This window comes from Nelusetta ayraudi, unplaced genomic scaffold (genome assembly GCF_046127955.1).
Source record: "Nelusetta ayraudi isolate G7.1 ecotype Tasmania unplaced genomic scaffold, CSIRO-AGI_Nayr_v1 ptg000071l, whole genome shotgun sequence".
NCBI lineage: Eukaryota > Metazoa > Chordata > Actinopteri > Tetraodontiformes > Monacanthidae > Nelusetta > Nelusetta ayraudi.
In genome coordinates, this window is record NW_027466121.1 from 4,308,537 (window position 1) to 4,323,390 (window position 14,854).

A 14,854-nucleotide genomic window follows, 5' to 3' on the forward strand; every position below is an offset into this window, starting at 1 on the left:
TGTTGTATAGAAATCTTAACTCGCGCGTTTCTTGATGAATTACGGTTTAATTAATAAATAAATAAATAAATAAATAGAGGACTTTTCAAACTGACGTTGGGACGGATTTACGAATTTACAGCGGGACCCTCAAGCCAGGCCAGCTAACGCCCGGTTTGGCGTCTTATTTTAGCCTGGTCCGAGATCAGCGCTCTGTTGTAGGCGCGTGTTTCCGGGATTTCAGGGGCGCATTCCGCCGACGTCACAGGACCCGCTGAAATTCAAAGTTGGAAGGAGGAGGAGGCTGAAAGCGTAAAACAACAAGAAGGCTGTTTCTTGCTCTCTGTCAGTTACAGTTGACCTTCTTCCCACACAGGCTCTAAGTCTCAGCTAGTCTAACACCGAAATCTGTTCAGGTAAGACAACAAGCGACCTGTTCAGCACACGACGTTGATTTTTACATTGAATACGCGTGGAAGTGACGAGCTAGCGGCTAAGCAGTGGTGAATGTCGTTTAAACTCATGTAAAGCGAATTAAGAGGAGTTGTTTTCAGTTTTATGTCAAACTATTCAAAAACTATATAAAATTGCTGCTGTTTGCTAACGTATCTCATCCCAAATGGTTGGCTGTCAGTTCTCGGGTAGTGTTAAAAACGCAAAAAAAATAATGCGTCGTTTATGTTTGACATAGGACGAGTAGTTAGCCTAGCTAGCATAGAACACCCGGGCGTGATTTTCTTAAGAGTGATAGGCTGAACTGCAATGAAACGCAGGGCGTTGTCACATTTGATTTAGCAAAGAACAGCGCTAAAACGTACTATTGCAATATTAACGCTTGTGCGCCAACATTTTAAAAGAATTTCATCGTCGTATTTGCATTTACATCGAGGTTTCAAACATCATGACCGTCTTTTCTCGTGTGGTCGAAAAGATTATGTTTTCATTCTTGCTCGTACACACGTTGTTGGGCAAAACAGGTTCTATTTCGTAACTTGTAACAAACAAGTCGATATGCATCATCACTGTTTACAGTATGGAGGCTGGCGAGGACAATTATTCCAGCGCCAACTTAAAGAGACAGAGAGCACCTCTGTCAGATTCAGAGGACAATGTCTTCTTGCCATCAGGTTTGTTTCCCTGTAACATTTTGATGCTTTGCACCTCTGTTAACTCAAAAATGCCTTCATAATAATTCTTGTCTACCTTGTCCCTGTCTTGTGCATCTTTCTTTTTTTTGTTTCTCAGAGGTGAGAGATGGTCAGAAGCGGCGGCGCCTTGAGGCTGCTGGTCAAGAGAACCAGAGTCCTAAATCATCAACCTCGAGACGTCTTGTTGAGCAGGAGACAAAACCAGATACACCAATGGTCCCATCAATCCGATCGCGGGTCGTGCAACTCACTCAGAGACAAGATGGTAATTCCACTGGGTTTTTTGCCACAAGCTTTTTACGGCAGTGCTTAAGATTCTTTCGTGCACCTGTAAAATAGTTCACAGCCAAACTGGTTGGATGGCATACAAGACAGACGGTTGACTAATATATGTTGGGTCAATGTCAAAGAGGGCTTGGCAATGTGTTTCATCACAGGCATTGGTTGTTTTTAGGTGGACCTCCTCTTGCCCAGCGGTGCCTGTCTGACCCAGGAGCTGACAGCCCATCTAACCTCCACAGAAAAGGTTTCAAGGAACATCTCCTCAGTAAGGATGCATATGATACAAGCACATTTAAACAACATGTGGCACATTTTTAACAAAGCAAAGACATTTGAAAGAAATTATCATTATTCATTTATTTATTTATTTATTTATTTTTAAATGATCTTCTATGTTCTGAAACATCTCATCATGCATTTTTCCCCCTTCAGGTGAAGGAGAATTTAATCAGCGTCTGGAACGGTTCAAAGTGCCAGACTCCCAGGCTAGCCCCGCCTCAGCTCTGAGCCAAGCCAACCACTCCCCTCGGCCCTGCTCCAACTTTGTGTCTGACATACAGCAAAAACTCCAGTGCTCCACAACACCCAGCTCCCAGCAGGCTTCCCGCTTGCGTGAGGTTGGTTCAGGGGGCCTTTGCAACTAGAAATGCCTCTGTGCAAGCAATCATTTTTTTCAGGCTTGCATTAAAAATTAAATAATAATTTTAATGCTTTTAGAAACTTAACATTTGTAAATTAAATTAATTTAAAATAAATTTGTTTAAATGTTGGATTGATTTTCAATTGTGCTGTTGGTCTTCAGTATGTGGTAGCCGTAAGTGGCACTTCTGACATTGTTTCCGTATTCAGGAACGCAAACAGGAGCTCAGCCGACTGCAACCGATCAGTCAGAACGCATGGCTGATCAGAAGTACCTCCGATCCCTCATTAGCTCAGGTGGGTGTGGCATAATGGTGATGTTCCTTCATATGGTCAACATGGTCGCATATAGCGTTTATATATTTAATCAGTATTGCCCTTCAGCAAGGTAAAGGGTTCTACTGAGACCAACCCAGTTAGCTACATTACAGTACAGTACAGGGAATTCAATGACTGAACATTACAGGTAATGACTGCACCTGTATTATATAAAGAGTGTTTTTATCTATTGTTAAATCAGCCATTTTGTAGTTTGACATTTGCTTCACAAGCCTAAATAAACATTATCAGGGAAGGACCCCTCCTGGACCCTCTTCTCCTTCTTGGGTCCCTCGGTCTAAAAGGGCCGTTATATGGCCTCCCATGCAGTCCTGGAATGTGAGTCTGTCATTGAGCTACTCTTTTCCTGGGCACTTCTGCACAGAAATTATTCTTGCAAAATGGGCTTTTTTTTTTGTTTGTTTGTTTTGTTTTTTGTTTTGTTTAGGCAAAAGTCCAAGTCTTAATGAATAATACATGAAAATGTGACACAAGCTTAGTACCTGAGAGGAATATGGGCATTCACATGGAGGCACATTTTGTCTTTTAAAGAAAAAAATGCGCAAATGAAATTGTGCATGCACGTTTTAGGTGGAGGTTTGTAAGTTATGGCCATAATTTAGTTAGAATTTGATGAACACATTTAAGGATACAAGTATTCATATTTGGTACATGAGTTTAGAAACGCAGCATTTCTTGAAATTGTATCACGTTTATAACTATAAATAAATGTCCTCTTCACATCTGGTGATTTGTATATGTGGTTGTTCACACTGTGGGTGGTATTCTTACTTTGTTGTTAAGGTTTGTGTCAAGATCATATATGCTATAACACCTCATCATCTCGTATTCACTTTCAGCAGTTGAGAGTATATTTAATGCCATATGTTGCTCCGTATTTCTTCTGACGTTTGTTTCTTACTTCATTTGTTTTCTTTCATTTATCAGGCTGATGGTGATGCTGAGTTCAAGGATGGAAGTTTCACTGAAATGCTTACATCAGCTTCAGAGAAACAATCTTTCAATGGGACCGGTAAGACTTCCAACTATGACCTAAAAAGAATCTAAAAATCTGTTCATCTTAGTCAGTTTTCAGAGCAAGAAATTTGGGTCTGGGGGCAAGTTTGCTTATTTACTCAACTTTTTGTCTGGTTACATGTCGCAATAAATTATGCTTGGCCCACAAAATCATATGTGACCACTTTTTCAACAGGTAAAAGCACATTGTGTGACACTCCAGCAGTCTCTATTTCGCTTGAAAATTGCGATGGGCAAGCGGAAGGGAAGGAGAAACATACCTGTCAGGAAGCAGAAGTTAGGGCTGAAGAAAAGCTCCAGGCGTCCTGTAGCAGTGAAGCATCCCACCATCTAAGGAGCCAGGCTGTGTTAAAGTTGTCTTTCAGTGAAGATCAGAGTTTCTCAGGCGCGCAGTCGAGCGGCAAGTTGCCGACGGGTGACGAGCAGAGTTTGTCAGAGGTGCCTCATCCAGACGAGTGGGACATGATGGAAACAGGCGAGGATGACGAATCAGTACAGGACACGTCTGAGGCGGCGTCCTGTGAGAACATCACTCCTTGCTCGTGCAGCGAGGACGAGATTGAGCCCTCGACAGATGAGGAGCTGAGGCTGTGGCGATATCCGCAGGGTAAAGTCTGGGATGAGGAAAAGTCTGAGTTCAGACTTGAGGAAAGGAAAGATGGTGCTGTAGGGGAAGAGGCGGACCTGGAATCAACCAGGGCTGAAAATCACAAAGAATCAGATCGACACCCGGACAGCCGGGCCGACGAGTGCCGTGCAGCTGGTGGATCGACTGAGATCACAGGCTCTTCTGAAACCCAGGAGGAAGACGCACCTGGAGATGAGAGGAGCAGATCAGATTATCCTGCTGCCTCCAGTGCAGATCAAAGCAGTGATGAGCTCTTGGGTGGTGCAGGTACCGCTCACAGCAATGATACAGGGCAGCCAGCGAGCGAGAGCTCTCCACCGAGGGTCGGAAAAGACCTTTCAGTCGGCGGAGTCGCTGCAAAGCGTGATCAGCAGGATGAAAAAGAGGAGCAGGAGGTACAGCATAGAGTCGCACAGGGTGACGACGACGTAGAACTCGAACATGGCGGTCAAACTCAGCGTTTGCCCGAGGTGCAAGTGTCAGGTCCTCGTTCCGGAGGCGACGTGTTGAGTGAAGAGCAGGACGGTGTAGAGGAGCTGGCAGACGGGAGTGTCAAGGCGCAGGGAGGAGAGAGCTCAAAGAAAGTCACTTTTGTCCTGGAGCCTGAGCTCATCGGCGACTATGCAGCAGAGACGCACAGTTCAGGTGAGAGGAGGAGCGCTGACAAGCATCTTGGGCAGCCTTTTATTAAGTAGAACAGCACCTGGGTGAAATCACTGGCACCATTTTGTTTTTCTGCATCACGAGGTTCTCATGGGAAAACTGTCCACGGAAGTTTAGGTGGTCGATGGCGGCTGATGTTGAATCGGCTCTTTCTTACTCACACGACAACCATTTCCCCTCGCAGACGCCGAGCTCAGCTCTCACGACGAGACCAACACGGCCGAGATCATCGACCAGATGTTCGGGGAGGTGCTGGAATACGCCGGAATGATGGAGCAGGAGAAAGCCGGCAAAGGCGAGGACCTCGACAGCGGCATCGGCACTTGTGCTGACGACAAAGCCACGACTGGTACCGAGTCGGGGAAGGAGAAGAATGAGGACGAGGAAGAGGAGGATGGAGATGAAGAGGATGGCAGCGGGGACGAGCTGCTGACTTTTCCCTCCAGCGGCATTCTCTCTCCTCTCAGCAAGTCCGTGGAGGCCGTGGTCACTCCGCTGGTGAGACTGAGGCCTGAGCAGACACTAGTTTGTCTTTTAGTGTTTCTTTTTTTTTTTTTTTTTATCCTGTCTGGCCATAATGTGTTGCATGATTTAATATTTCGACTAACCTTGTGCGTGGCCCTCACAGCGGCTGGCAGTGGACCAGGGGTCCAATCCTCCTCCTTTGCTTGAGGAGACCCCCAACCCGCCTCCTGAGGCCGCTCCTCTGTACAGGTGAGCTGTGCTGCAGAACCTGTTCAGATTATAAATGCTTTAATTTCTCACAGAAAAACTACAAAAAAATGTGTCTCTTTTTTTTTTGACGTGGGTTTCCTGTTTTGCTTCACAGCGTCGACGCCTACCGCACACAGAGGCAGGTGAAGAAGCCCGCCGCTCAGAGCATCACCCCTGTTCAAAAGCAGGTTCCTCTGCAGCCGCAGCCTCAGCCTTCTGTCAAGGCCAAAATCACAGTATGTAATTCAGTTCATCCTTCAAACTGTTGGTGCTCCACAGCTCAGTAACTGTGGCTCATTATTCCAGATCAGCACTTATTTCATGGTGCTTATCTTTCATTCAAATAAATAATTAATGTATGCGGCACCATTCCAACGCTGTGCAGTCTGCAGTTTACACTGTGTCTCTGTCTGTGTCCCCAGGCTCTTAATGAAGAAGCAGGGAAGCTGCAGACTGTGATCAACCAGACGCTTCAGGCGTTGAGCTGCTGCACTGACGAGGAGCACGGGCGAGGCTCGCTGGAGGAGGCCGAAGCCGAGAAACTGCTGCTCGTTTCCTGTACGCGCAATTTTCATCTCTCGAATAGACTTCGTTCTCCTCGAAATGTTGCGGACAGTACAATAGTTAAATCCTAATTCAAAACCAAGATAATTTTCTTTGTTTAATTTCTTTTATCACTTTGCTTATTGCATTCCATTGTAAATCAAATGCTTGTTACAGGTGAGAAACGCTCGGCCCTGCTGGCCGAAGTTGCCAGACTGAGGGCGGAGAGGAGCTCCGAGTCGGGAGAGGACGGCCTTCACAGCTCCCTGCAGCCCTGCAGAGGGACCGTCAGCATCTCCAACATCCAGCTGCCTCTGAAGGTTGAGTTTGTTTGCTCCTCACACAACAAATCAGGTACATCATCGCAAAATTTCTCACTTTTGTTGTTACATACGCTGCCAGTCAAAAGTTTGGACACGCCTGTTTCTTCTTTATATTTACTACTTTCTACACTGTAGATACAGACTGACGACATCAAATATATGAGCAAGACGTGGATTAATGTGGCAAAAGAAAATAATGTTAAATACCTATATATGAATATGTTATGTTATATATATGTTATATGAAGGGTGGCTGTTCTAGGTCATCTAAAATAGAAAACTTGTTTTATTTCACACTTTTTTTTAGTACCATTCATAGTTTTGATGCCGTGAGTGACAATCTACAATGTAAATAGTCATGAAAATGAAAGAAAAACCATTAAATCAGGAGAATGTGTCCAAGCTTTTGACTGGTAGTGTAGGTATATATTTTTAAGGCTCTAGTGAAATGTGACTGTTGCGCACTCACTTGTTCACGCGCTTCCCTCAGGACGGCCAAGTCACTACTTCTTTGTGCTGATCCGCTACGGCCCGTGCAACATCGTGGCCACCCCGCTGGCCACAGCTGCTGACGCTCAGAATGGAGACACCATCTCCTTCCCCACTGCTGTCACTCTGTAGGAAGCCCCATTTTTATGTCATGACTTCTGCCAGTGAGACAATTTTAAGTGGTGTTCACTGTATTGAGACGTTTGTCTGTTTTTCTACTTGATGTTTCAGGAAGGACATTCGCTCATCATTTGAGATTGATGTAGAAGTGTATAGCCTGGTGAGGCGCTTGCATTTGCTGTTTTGATTTTGAAAAGGAAATATTCAGTGCAAGGACTATTCTTGCTGCTTTTGTTGTGTACGCTGTTGTGTAAGGTAATTTGTCTAAGATTGATCTTTTTTGTAATTCTTCAAAAAAAAAAATACATTTAAAAAAGAAAGGTGTTGAATTAAGATAAAATGCTCTTGTGGGGTTTTTTTTTTTTTTTTTTTTCATAATTGCAGATGGTAATTTTCAATTATGTTCTGCCTTGTAGTCTCACACTTCAAGCACTAACTGCAACATGGACCGGCCTGCCGCTAAGTCACGGGTAAGTCTATTAGTTAAGTTATTCATGACAGTAAATATACATGTTTCGGTATATTAATGTATTTTTAATGTCTCAATGAAGGTCACACCAAGGAAGCTCCTGAATACTCTCACAGTGAGTGTCCAGGTTTCTCTTTATGCATCTGGACATTTATTTTATTTCACATTTATTTCATATTTGAATTGTTCTGGGTTTTTATTGATTTTCGTTTGTTTTTTTTCCCTTTAATATAACAGAGATCCAGTAACAGTCTGACAGGTAAGTGTCATGTCAGTTGTGCCAGTATGTATTGTAGGAGACAAGCAGGCTCAGAGGAGACCTTCAGTTGAAGTCGGTAACAGACCTGAAATGGATTTTCTGTCTCGTCTCTTTGCTTTGCAGCCGCTGCCCCTCTGTCTCTCCACGCCCGCCGCTCCAGCAACTTCAGTTTGGTGGGCTCCCATAAGATCACCTTGGCCTCGCTGGGACACAGCAAGTTCCCCCTGGATAAGGTACGGCTCTCTGTTGTTATTACTGGGAATGGATGACCTGGACATTTCTAATTTTGAGGCAGTGAGTGAATTCTTGGCGCTGCACCGTCACCTTCAACCACTCGCACACGGTGCTACACTTTGCACTTCTTTGTCTGCGTCTTCTGTTTTATCCTGCCAGAGGTGTCAACACGAGGGTGGATTCTGGTAATGTGACTTGTCTTCCTCCCTCCCCTCCTGTCTGTCTCACTTCTTCCACTCAGATGAAACTTGATGGCAAAATCAGGAGACTGCTGGGAGATGAATTTCAGGAAAAGGTTTCACTCTTTTCACAACACTGTCACTCTTTCAGCTCACTGCTCACCCACCGCGCGTGCGCCTTCACATAGCATCAGCTGTCGCCTTGGTCGGGTTAACATCAGTAGCCATTTATTTATCTGATTAGGCACGTTTTTACTAATCTCAAGACACTGTAAAAATATAAAATTCAATTAAAATAGGCTCTTTGTACAATCTTGTCAGGACATACGCAGATAATACATAGCTGACATGTATAAGCTGTTAAATATGAACATATCTGTGATGTAAACTAGTGTAAAAGACAAGAAATGACTAGAGCGCGTGTCAAAATTAAACTCCGAACTCTGAATATTTTTATCAGAACCATTTTCCACGGTGTTTCTCTTCCTCCTCCCTCCTGAACTGTAGGTGCCGTTCCTGTCTCCATTAGAGGGCAACATCTACCTGCGACTGGACAGCCAGAGTCACACTAACATCCAGCACCAAGGCTTCCTGGTCAGTGCTCCCCAGTATTGTTACACCAGGTAGACTGAGGAATATGGCAGCTCAACAAAATGGGCATCAGCTGATACCTGCACTCTTAAAAAGGAACAAGTAGAGCTGATGTCTGCAAGTGTTTGCAAATTAGTGTTTTATTTTATATTAAAAAAAAAATGCTAAATGACACAAAAGCACCATCACTTTTTTATTGTGATTGAACAACTCATAGAAACGTAATGTAATAATTGGTCTTCAATGTCTTGATTGAAGAAAACTGAATCTGATTATCAACTAAATTGATTATTTCATTTTGTCATTTTTGTCCCTGTTCATGGCTGTGCTCACAGACAATGTTTGAGTTGCTGAGTGGCTACGGCGTGTGGCATCGTCGCTACTTTGTCCTGGAGGGTTGCACCCTGTACTACTGGAACCATCCTAACGACAGAGAAGCCAAGGTAGAGACAAACCAGCCGAGGAGTCCAGCACCTCACCTCCAGGGAGAAAAGGCATTTGACCGTCGCTCTCTCTTGTCATTTAACCTCCCAGGCAGCAGAGGGCAGAATATCTCTGTCCAGCTCCCCCCATAGGCACGTCAGACCAGTGGAGAGGGATTCGTGCGCACGGCCTTTTACCTTTGAGCTGGTGAACGACATCCAGCAGCGGAAGGACGGCAGCAGCCAGGACAATGCCAATGCCAAGTAAGGGAAGCCAACCATAACAAAAAGTCAAATAAATGTTTTTAAACTAAATGAGTCCTGATCTTTCTGCTGCTCTTATCGAGTTACGATGACTGGAGTTTTATTAATTAAGAAGTTTTATTGCTTCCTTTTAACGTCACTGTTTGTCAGTTTGTCAGTCACGTGTCTTCGGAAGGCCTCTCATGTCGTCACTTGTGATCAATCCTGCTGATGATGTTGTTGCTCAGGTGTTGGTTCTCAGCCGACACCAAACAGGAGAAACTGGACTGGATAGAGAAGCTGAGTCAAGCCCTGCTGGACCTTCACACATGGAGCCAAGCATCGAGGCCAGCACGCAGCCAGCAGTCTGAGCCATCCAGCAGTGAGAACCTGAGGGAGAGCATTCTGTGACCTCGTGGCGATGATCTTCATCGTGGTCTCGGCTTCAGGAGATTAGCTTCTAATTCAAAGCATCTGTTCCAAAATCCCGTGCTGGATTATTATTTAGGGGATTTCTGACGTTCCAGTTCCCTTCCTTTCCTGTCGCTCATTTCTTTTAATCTAAATCCAAACATTATTGTTGGTTTTTTTCCTTTTATTTGCCACGTTGCCATTTGAATAGTTTTACATTTTCTCTGTGTTGTTTTGAGAAAGTCAGTCTTTTATTTTGTTTTGGCTCGTTATTTTTTTCCTGTGGCAGTCAGCTGCTTTAGCCTCATTAGCACTATTATCCTGTCTCTTTCACCGTCTAATGTGAATCTTTTGTTCAAATATTTCCCTCTTTGGGATTTCTCACTCATATTTTCTATGGTTCCAACTGGAAGAAGGAATCCATGTGTATGGATAGTATTCATTTTGAAGGATATCTATTTCTTTTAATCATATTTTTTTGTTAACTCAGATTCTGTTTGCAACCTGAGTTGTAACAAAGACAGTGACACTGAATGTAGTGTACATATAATAAGATGGCAAATGTATATGGGAAAGAAAAGTATTCAAAATAAAACACTAATAAAAAAATAAAAAAATCCAAAGTCCAAAGTCCTTCTCTTTTAACTTTAGGTCCCACTTTGACACGATCACACGGTTAAATTAAACTGTTTACCTCAAGACAAATAGATGTGACAGACTGAACACTTCCAATCTAATCTCACCACCCTCTTGTGCGTGTACATTTGAATTTAGAGGGGGCTGGAGGAGGGAGATGTGGATCTGAAAGTCTAGCAGGAAGACGGTTCAGGTCAGGAATGTCATACAGGAAGTGGTCTAGAATTAGACTTCCCGTTCGTCCCGTTGGCCCTGCGGGCGGAGTCCTGGCAGGGCGGCTGTGGAGGTGATGACGGAGGCGAGAGGAGTCTGCGCTCAGGGACACATGCAGCTGCGCTAGACTCACAGCGAGCGCCGCCTCTCTCAGTGCCTCGAGTGTTGGGTGGAGGCCAGCGCTGAATTCCAGCACCTTTGAGACATTTGGGCGAGTAATCTCACTTCAATACATATGGTTAATGGATCGCATATCACCAAGCACACTCCCCTCAGGTATTTCCTCTTTAGACACACCAAAGTGTCAACGTCTAAAGGTCCAGTGTGTAAAATTTATTTTGAAGGTGTCCTGGCTGACAGCGTGTTTCGTATTTAGGACCATTCATCCATCCAGTTTCAATACCCGCTTCTTTTCCCCTCCTAGCTGTCATAGGGCGAAGGCAGGGTGAGTCCCTGGACAAATCGCCAGCTCATCACGGGACCACATAGAGACAAAGACCAACAGCTATTTGCACTGACTACGGACAATTTAGAGTTTCCAATTCACCTAACATGCATGTTTTTGGACTGTGGGAGGAAGCCGGAGAACCCACGCAGACACAGGGAGAATATGCAAAGTCCACACAGAAAGGTCCCAGGCCCAGAATCGAACCGACAACCTTCTTGCTGTGAGGTCGTAGCGCTAAAGTAAACTTTTGCTTTTGTATTTATGGGCGGTATATTAAGCTTTTACCAATATAACAATCATAAATCAAGCAACATTTCACACACCTTTCACTTAATTTAACCCCCAGAGCAGTTATTTTATTTATTCATTTATTTATTTATTTATTTATTTTTAAATTTAAAAAAAGCTTCTTTCTTCTTTTTTTTTTTTTTACACAGATGATGACAATCATTCCGAAGGTCCAAAGCTCATTTCTCTTGGTCACTCTTTCTCCTCAACACCTGCCTTTGTGTGCTTGAGAGAGCGAGTGAGCTCCTTCACTGGGCGTCTTAATGGACAGCAGGGGGAGCACCTGAGCACCGGGAAGCACAGGAAAGGGTTCAAACCGGGCGGACAGCTGCGGGAGTCGAGGCGGCGGGACAACAGGTCGGCAGGCTTGTCGTCGACGGTGGTGCGCGTCCCACCCGGACAGGAATACTCTCAACATCCTGCCGCGACGACTCCTGCCGTTATTCCTTACAAAGCTCCGGAGGAAACTCTTCCTCACGCCACGGTACCCCCAGAGAGTTAGCTTGTTTGTGTGACTAAAAGCAAGAGAACGTAGTGGGAATGTTTTTTTGTTTTTTTTTATCCCTGTTTTTTTTTATTATTTGATTTTTTTTTTTTTTTTTTTTTTTATGGAATATCGGAAGATTGAGGAACAGCGTTAAACTGATAGAAAGAATAAAATAGTGGTAGTGAACAAGAGTTGTTAGATGTAGAACTGATAAATCAAAGTTATGTTGGAGCTAATCAGAGACAGTGACCTGTGACACAGTTCTCATTAAAAACAAAACAATCAACACTCTTCACTGTCATTTCCATTCCAAACCCCACAGACATGGTGAAGTTGCCTTCACGCAGTATGCCCATATTTATCAATGTGGCTGAATAATCATGATTAACATCACAGTGCTAAACAACAACAACAACAAATTTGTTAGCAATATTATTTGTCACAACAACTAATATTCCCATTAATTTCCTTTTCATTATTTTGAGGATCCAGACTGGTTTTAACTTAAAAAACCCATCTATAGATCTTTGCCCATAGTTGGCCTCTAAAGTCTGATGACTATTAAATTGAAATAATATTGAGTTCATACTTAAACGTGAACTTCTCTGTCTTTTTGAAAGCAAAACATATTTCCTCAGTAAAATTATTTCTGCATGTTCCCACACAACATATTGTCTTCGTTCTCAATTGTTATCCAACAAGTCAGCTTGTTTACGGTGCGGCCCTCTCTTAGGTCTTGTCTCACTTTTTTCTCACTTTTTTTTTTTTTCTTTCCACGCAGATATTTCCAAACACAGGGACATTTGAAGCGGATCTGTCGATGACGTTCCTAAGCGTTGTTCCTCTTCAGACAGCGTGTTTGTGCTGGCTGTGAGCGCGGCGCCGCTTGGCACCCTTCTCGCCTTGTTCTGAGGAGGTCCGGGAAACTGGAAGGTCAGAGGACGTAACAAACAAACTTCCCTCGGTGGCAGCCGGTGCGGGTCAGACAGCTGCGGCGGATCAGAGAGGGTCACTGAACCCCGCCTGCTTCTCTTTCGACAGTGTTGCGCTCGATGCTCGGCATCAACAATGGAGCCTCAGTGTCCACTTACCTGCTGCCTGCTGCGTCCATTTCTTTCTCGTGATTGGAAGTCCTAATTAATACAAATTGAGTTCAAGTTAAATTAAGCCCTTGTTGTTGTGTTCACACATGGTCTTGAGGTTGAATAGGAATCAATCAATCCGAGTGGACCAGTCAGACTTGCAATGCCATGGCAAAATACAATCACCTAAATATTTGGTCAAACTATAGCCAATGGTTGATCTTTGATCTTTTCTGATCTTTTAATGTGTGATACCATTCAGAATGTCTACACCGTGAGACAGTTACTCGGTGAAGATAAAGTGAGTTAAACCTAAAAAGGTGACGCTTCAAAACCGGAGACACACGTTTCCGTGAGCTTGTGCGAGCCTCAATTAGTTCCCGTCCACTTATTTTATTCCATCTGCCACACAAGAGCTCCTCTCTGTCCTCTAAGACCTATGCATTATGCATCGTTTCTTCCTGTGTAATTGGTTTCTCCTTAAAGTGTCTCCTCAGACTCCCGAGAGGTTAGGTGGAGCACCAGCTCCACTTACCCCAGTGCACCACCGCCGCCACCAATCTTTTAACCCTCTGACAGTGGCTGGGTTGTTTCCTCCCCCTCTTAATGCATTTAAAATGCAAGAAGGCACATATCTACGTTGATTTGTTCCTACTTAGGGCCACATTGTTGTCTTCCCGTAATTTTCTCTTAATTTCCCAGAAATTAAAGGCACCCTATCAATTATTCAATCAAAAAGCCTTTTGTCAGTGCTTTTATTTGTCAATAATACCAAAACACATTTTTGTCATTATTTTATTTTTGAGGAGTTACACATCTGTTTTCTTTGCTGGACGTCAGCGTAACAATCATCAGCATCTGTGATTCAGCGGGATCACAGATGCTTACAACATTCAGGATTTTGTAAGAGTGAATCATGAGATTATTAAATAATTTTATTTAATTACCATTTACTTTTGGTCGCTTTTAACACATGGTGCACACTAATGAAATCAATTGAGACTTAGGAACTGATACTCTGGGTATGTCGTTTCTTGGACATTTGATCATGAGTCAATCTGATCTGATTTCCTTGGAGACTGCCGAGAGGCTGAGACTGTCCTCTTCATTCTGACCGTTAACGATGAGGGCAGTCCTGTCTTATCAGGCTCCTCCCCCCAAACGCACGAATCTACCATGACACCCCTCGTGCGGACTGTTGTCACATTTGCAGTTGTCCAGACTTCAGTTTCACTGTGTCTGTTTCTGAGTTCTCTCTGCACTCCTTCGTCAGCTCCAAGTGTCAGCTGCAGTTGCATTAGAAGAAGAAACCAAATGGTCTAGATTCCAAACAGAGTGGAGCACAGCCCGTCGCAGCCTGTGCAGTAGGCTCGTGGACGATCCATCACAGAGAGCTCTCTGCGCAAACATGCAATTTTAATCCGTCCTAATGTTTCATCACATCTGTGTTTTCGCAACTTTTCGATCCAAAGCCTCGTTTAACCATATTGTGGGCCCGATCTGGCTCTGGAAAGCCGTGCAGAAAGTTACAGTGCGTCCACTCCGATACGACTTCACACATAGAAGTGTGACATACTGTTCAGACCTAAAAAAGAAAGACGGAAAGAAAAACTGTGCCAGCAGCTTCTGCAACTGAGAGTCGTCCTCCCTGAACGTGCCCCAAAGTCTTGAACCCTGGCACCTTTGCCTCTTTCTAAAGTCACAAGTATGAAACAATATTGCTGGACGGCAACAACAACAGGATGCAAAGATAAAGGAGAAAATCCATTTCCTGTTGTTGTTTGGTCACTGAACTCTACCCCGCTTACTGTTCACATCTCCCGCTGTGCTGGACACGGTGACTGAAGGGGTTAAAACTGCCCTCCAGAACTTTCACCGGATTTATTCCATCATTTTTGATCTGTCCTTGAATGCAGCACGTGTCTGTCCCTGCCTCTCCAGTGCCCTCCTCCACCTCCAACCTCCACCCCCACCACCACAGGATTATTTTCTTCCCTCTCCTCCCTCT

General features: G+C 44.1%; 1 protein-coding gene across 5 annotated transcripts; it reads left to right on the top strand.

The window, feature by feature from the left end:
• The first annotated feature begins 216 nt into the window (after positions 1-216).
• Positions 217-10,309, top strand: anln2 (anillin, actin binding protein 2). Of its 5 annotated transcripts, XM_076042925.1 has the most exons (25): positions 219-395; positions 1,012-1,106; positions 1,225-1,392; positions 1,582-1,674; positions 1,842-2,026; positions 2,259-2,345; positions 2,619-2,705; positions 3,315-3,399; positions 3,580-4,677; positions 4,880-5,193; positions 5,324-5,409; positions 5,525-5,645; positions 5,832-5,967; positions 6,130-6,306; positions 6,766-6,892; positions 6,996-7,044; positions 7,301-7,354; positions 7,436-7,468; positions 7,591-7,612; positions 7,736-7,845; positions 8,088-8,141; positions 8,533-8,619; positions 8,952-9,059; positions 9,151-9,302; positions 9,530-10,309. In XM_076042925.1, exons 2-25 carry the CDS (start codon positions 1,013-1,015, stop codon positions 9,690-9,692), a joined length of 3,690 nt encoding a protein of 1,229 aa, XP_075899040.1. In that variant the 5' UTR covers positions 219-395; position 1,012; the 3' UTR covers positions 9,693-10,309. The 5 variants fall into 5 exon arrangements, with proteins under 5 accessions (XP_075899041.1, XP_075899040.1, XP_075899042.1 ...); XM_076042926.1 differs by lacking the exon at positions 8,088-8,141 and having other exon boundaries at positions 217-395; XM_076042927.1 differs by lacking the exon at positions 2,619-2,705 and having other exon boundaries at positions 221-395.
• Positions 10,310-14,854: the final 4,545 nt, after the last annotated feature.

Coding starts and splice junctions, on each gene's coding strand:
- anln2 (XM_076042925.1), top strand. CDS start 1,013: ATGGAGGCTGGCGAGGACAATTATTCCAGCGCCAACTTAAAGAGACAG. Junction 2,346..2,618: donor CCGATCCCTCATTAGCTCAG/GTGGGTGTGGCA, acceptor AAACATTATCAG/GGAAGGACCCCTCCTGGACC. Junction 8,142..8,532: donor GAGATGAATTTCAGGAAAAG/GTTTCACTCTTT, acceptor CCTGAACTGTAG/GTGCCGTTCCTGTCTCCATT.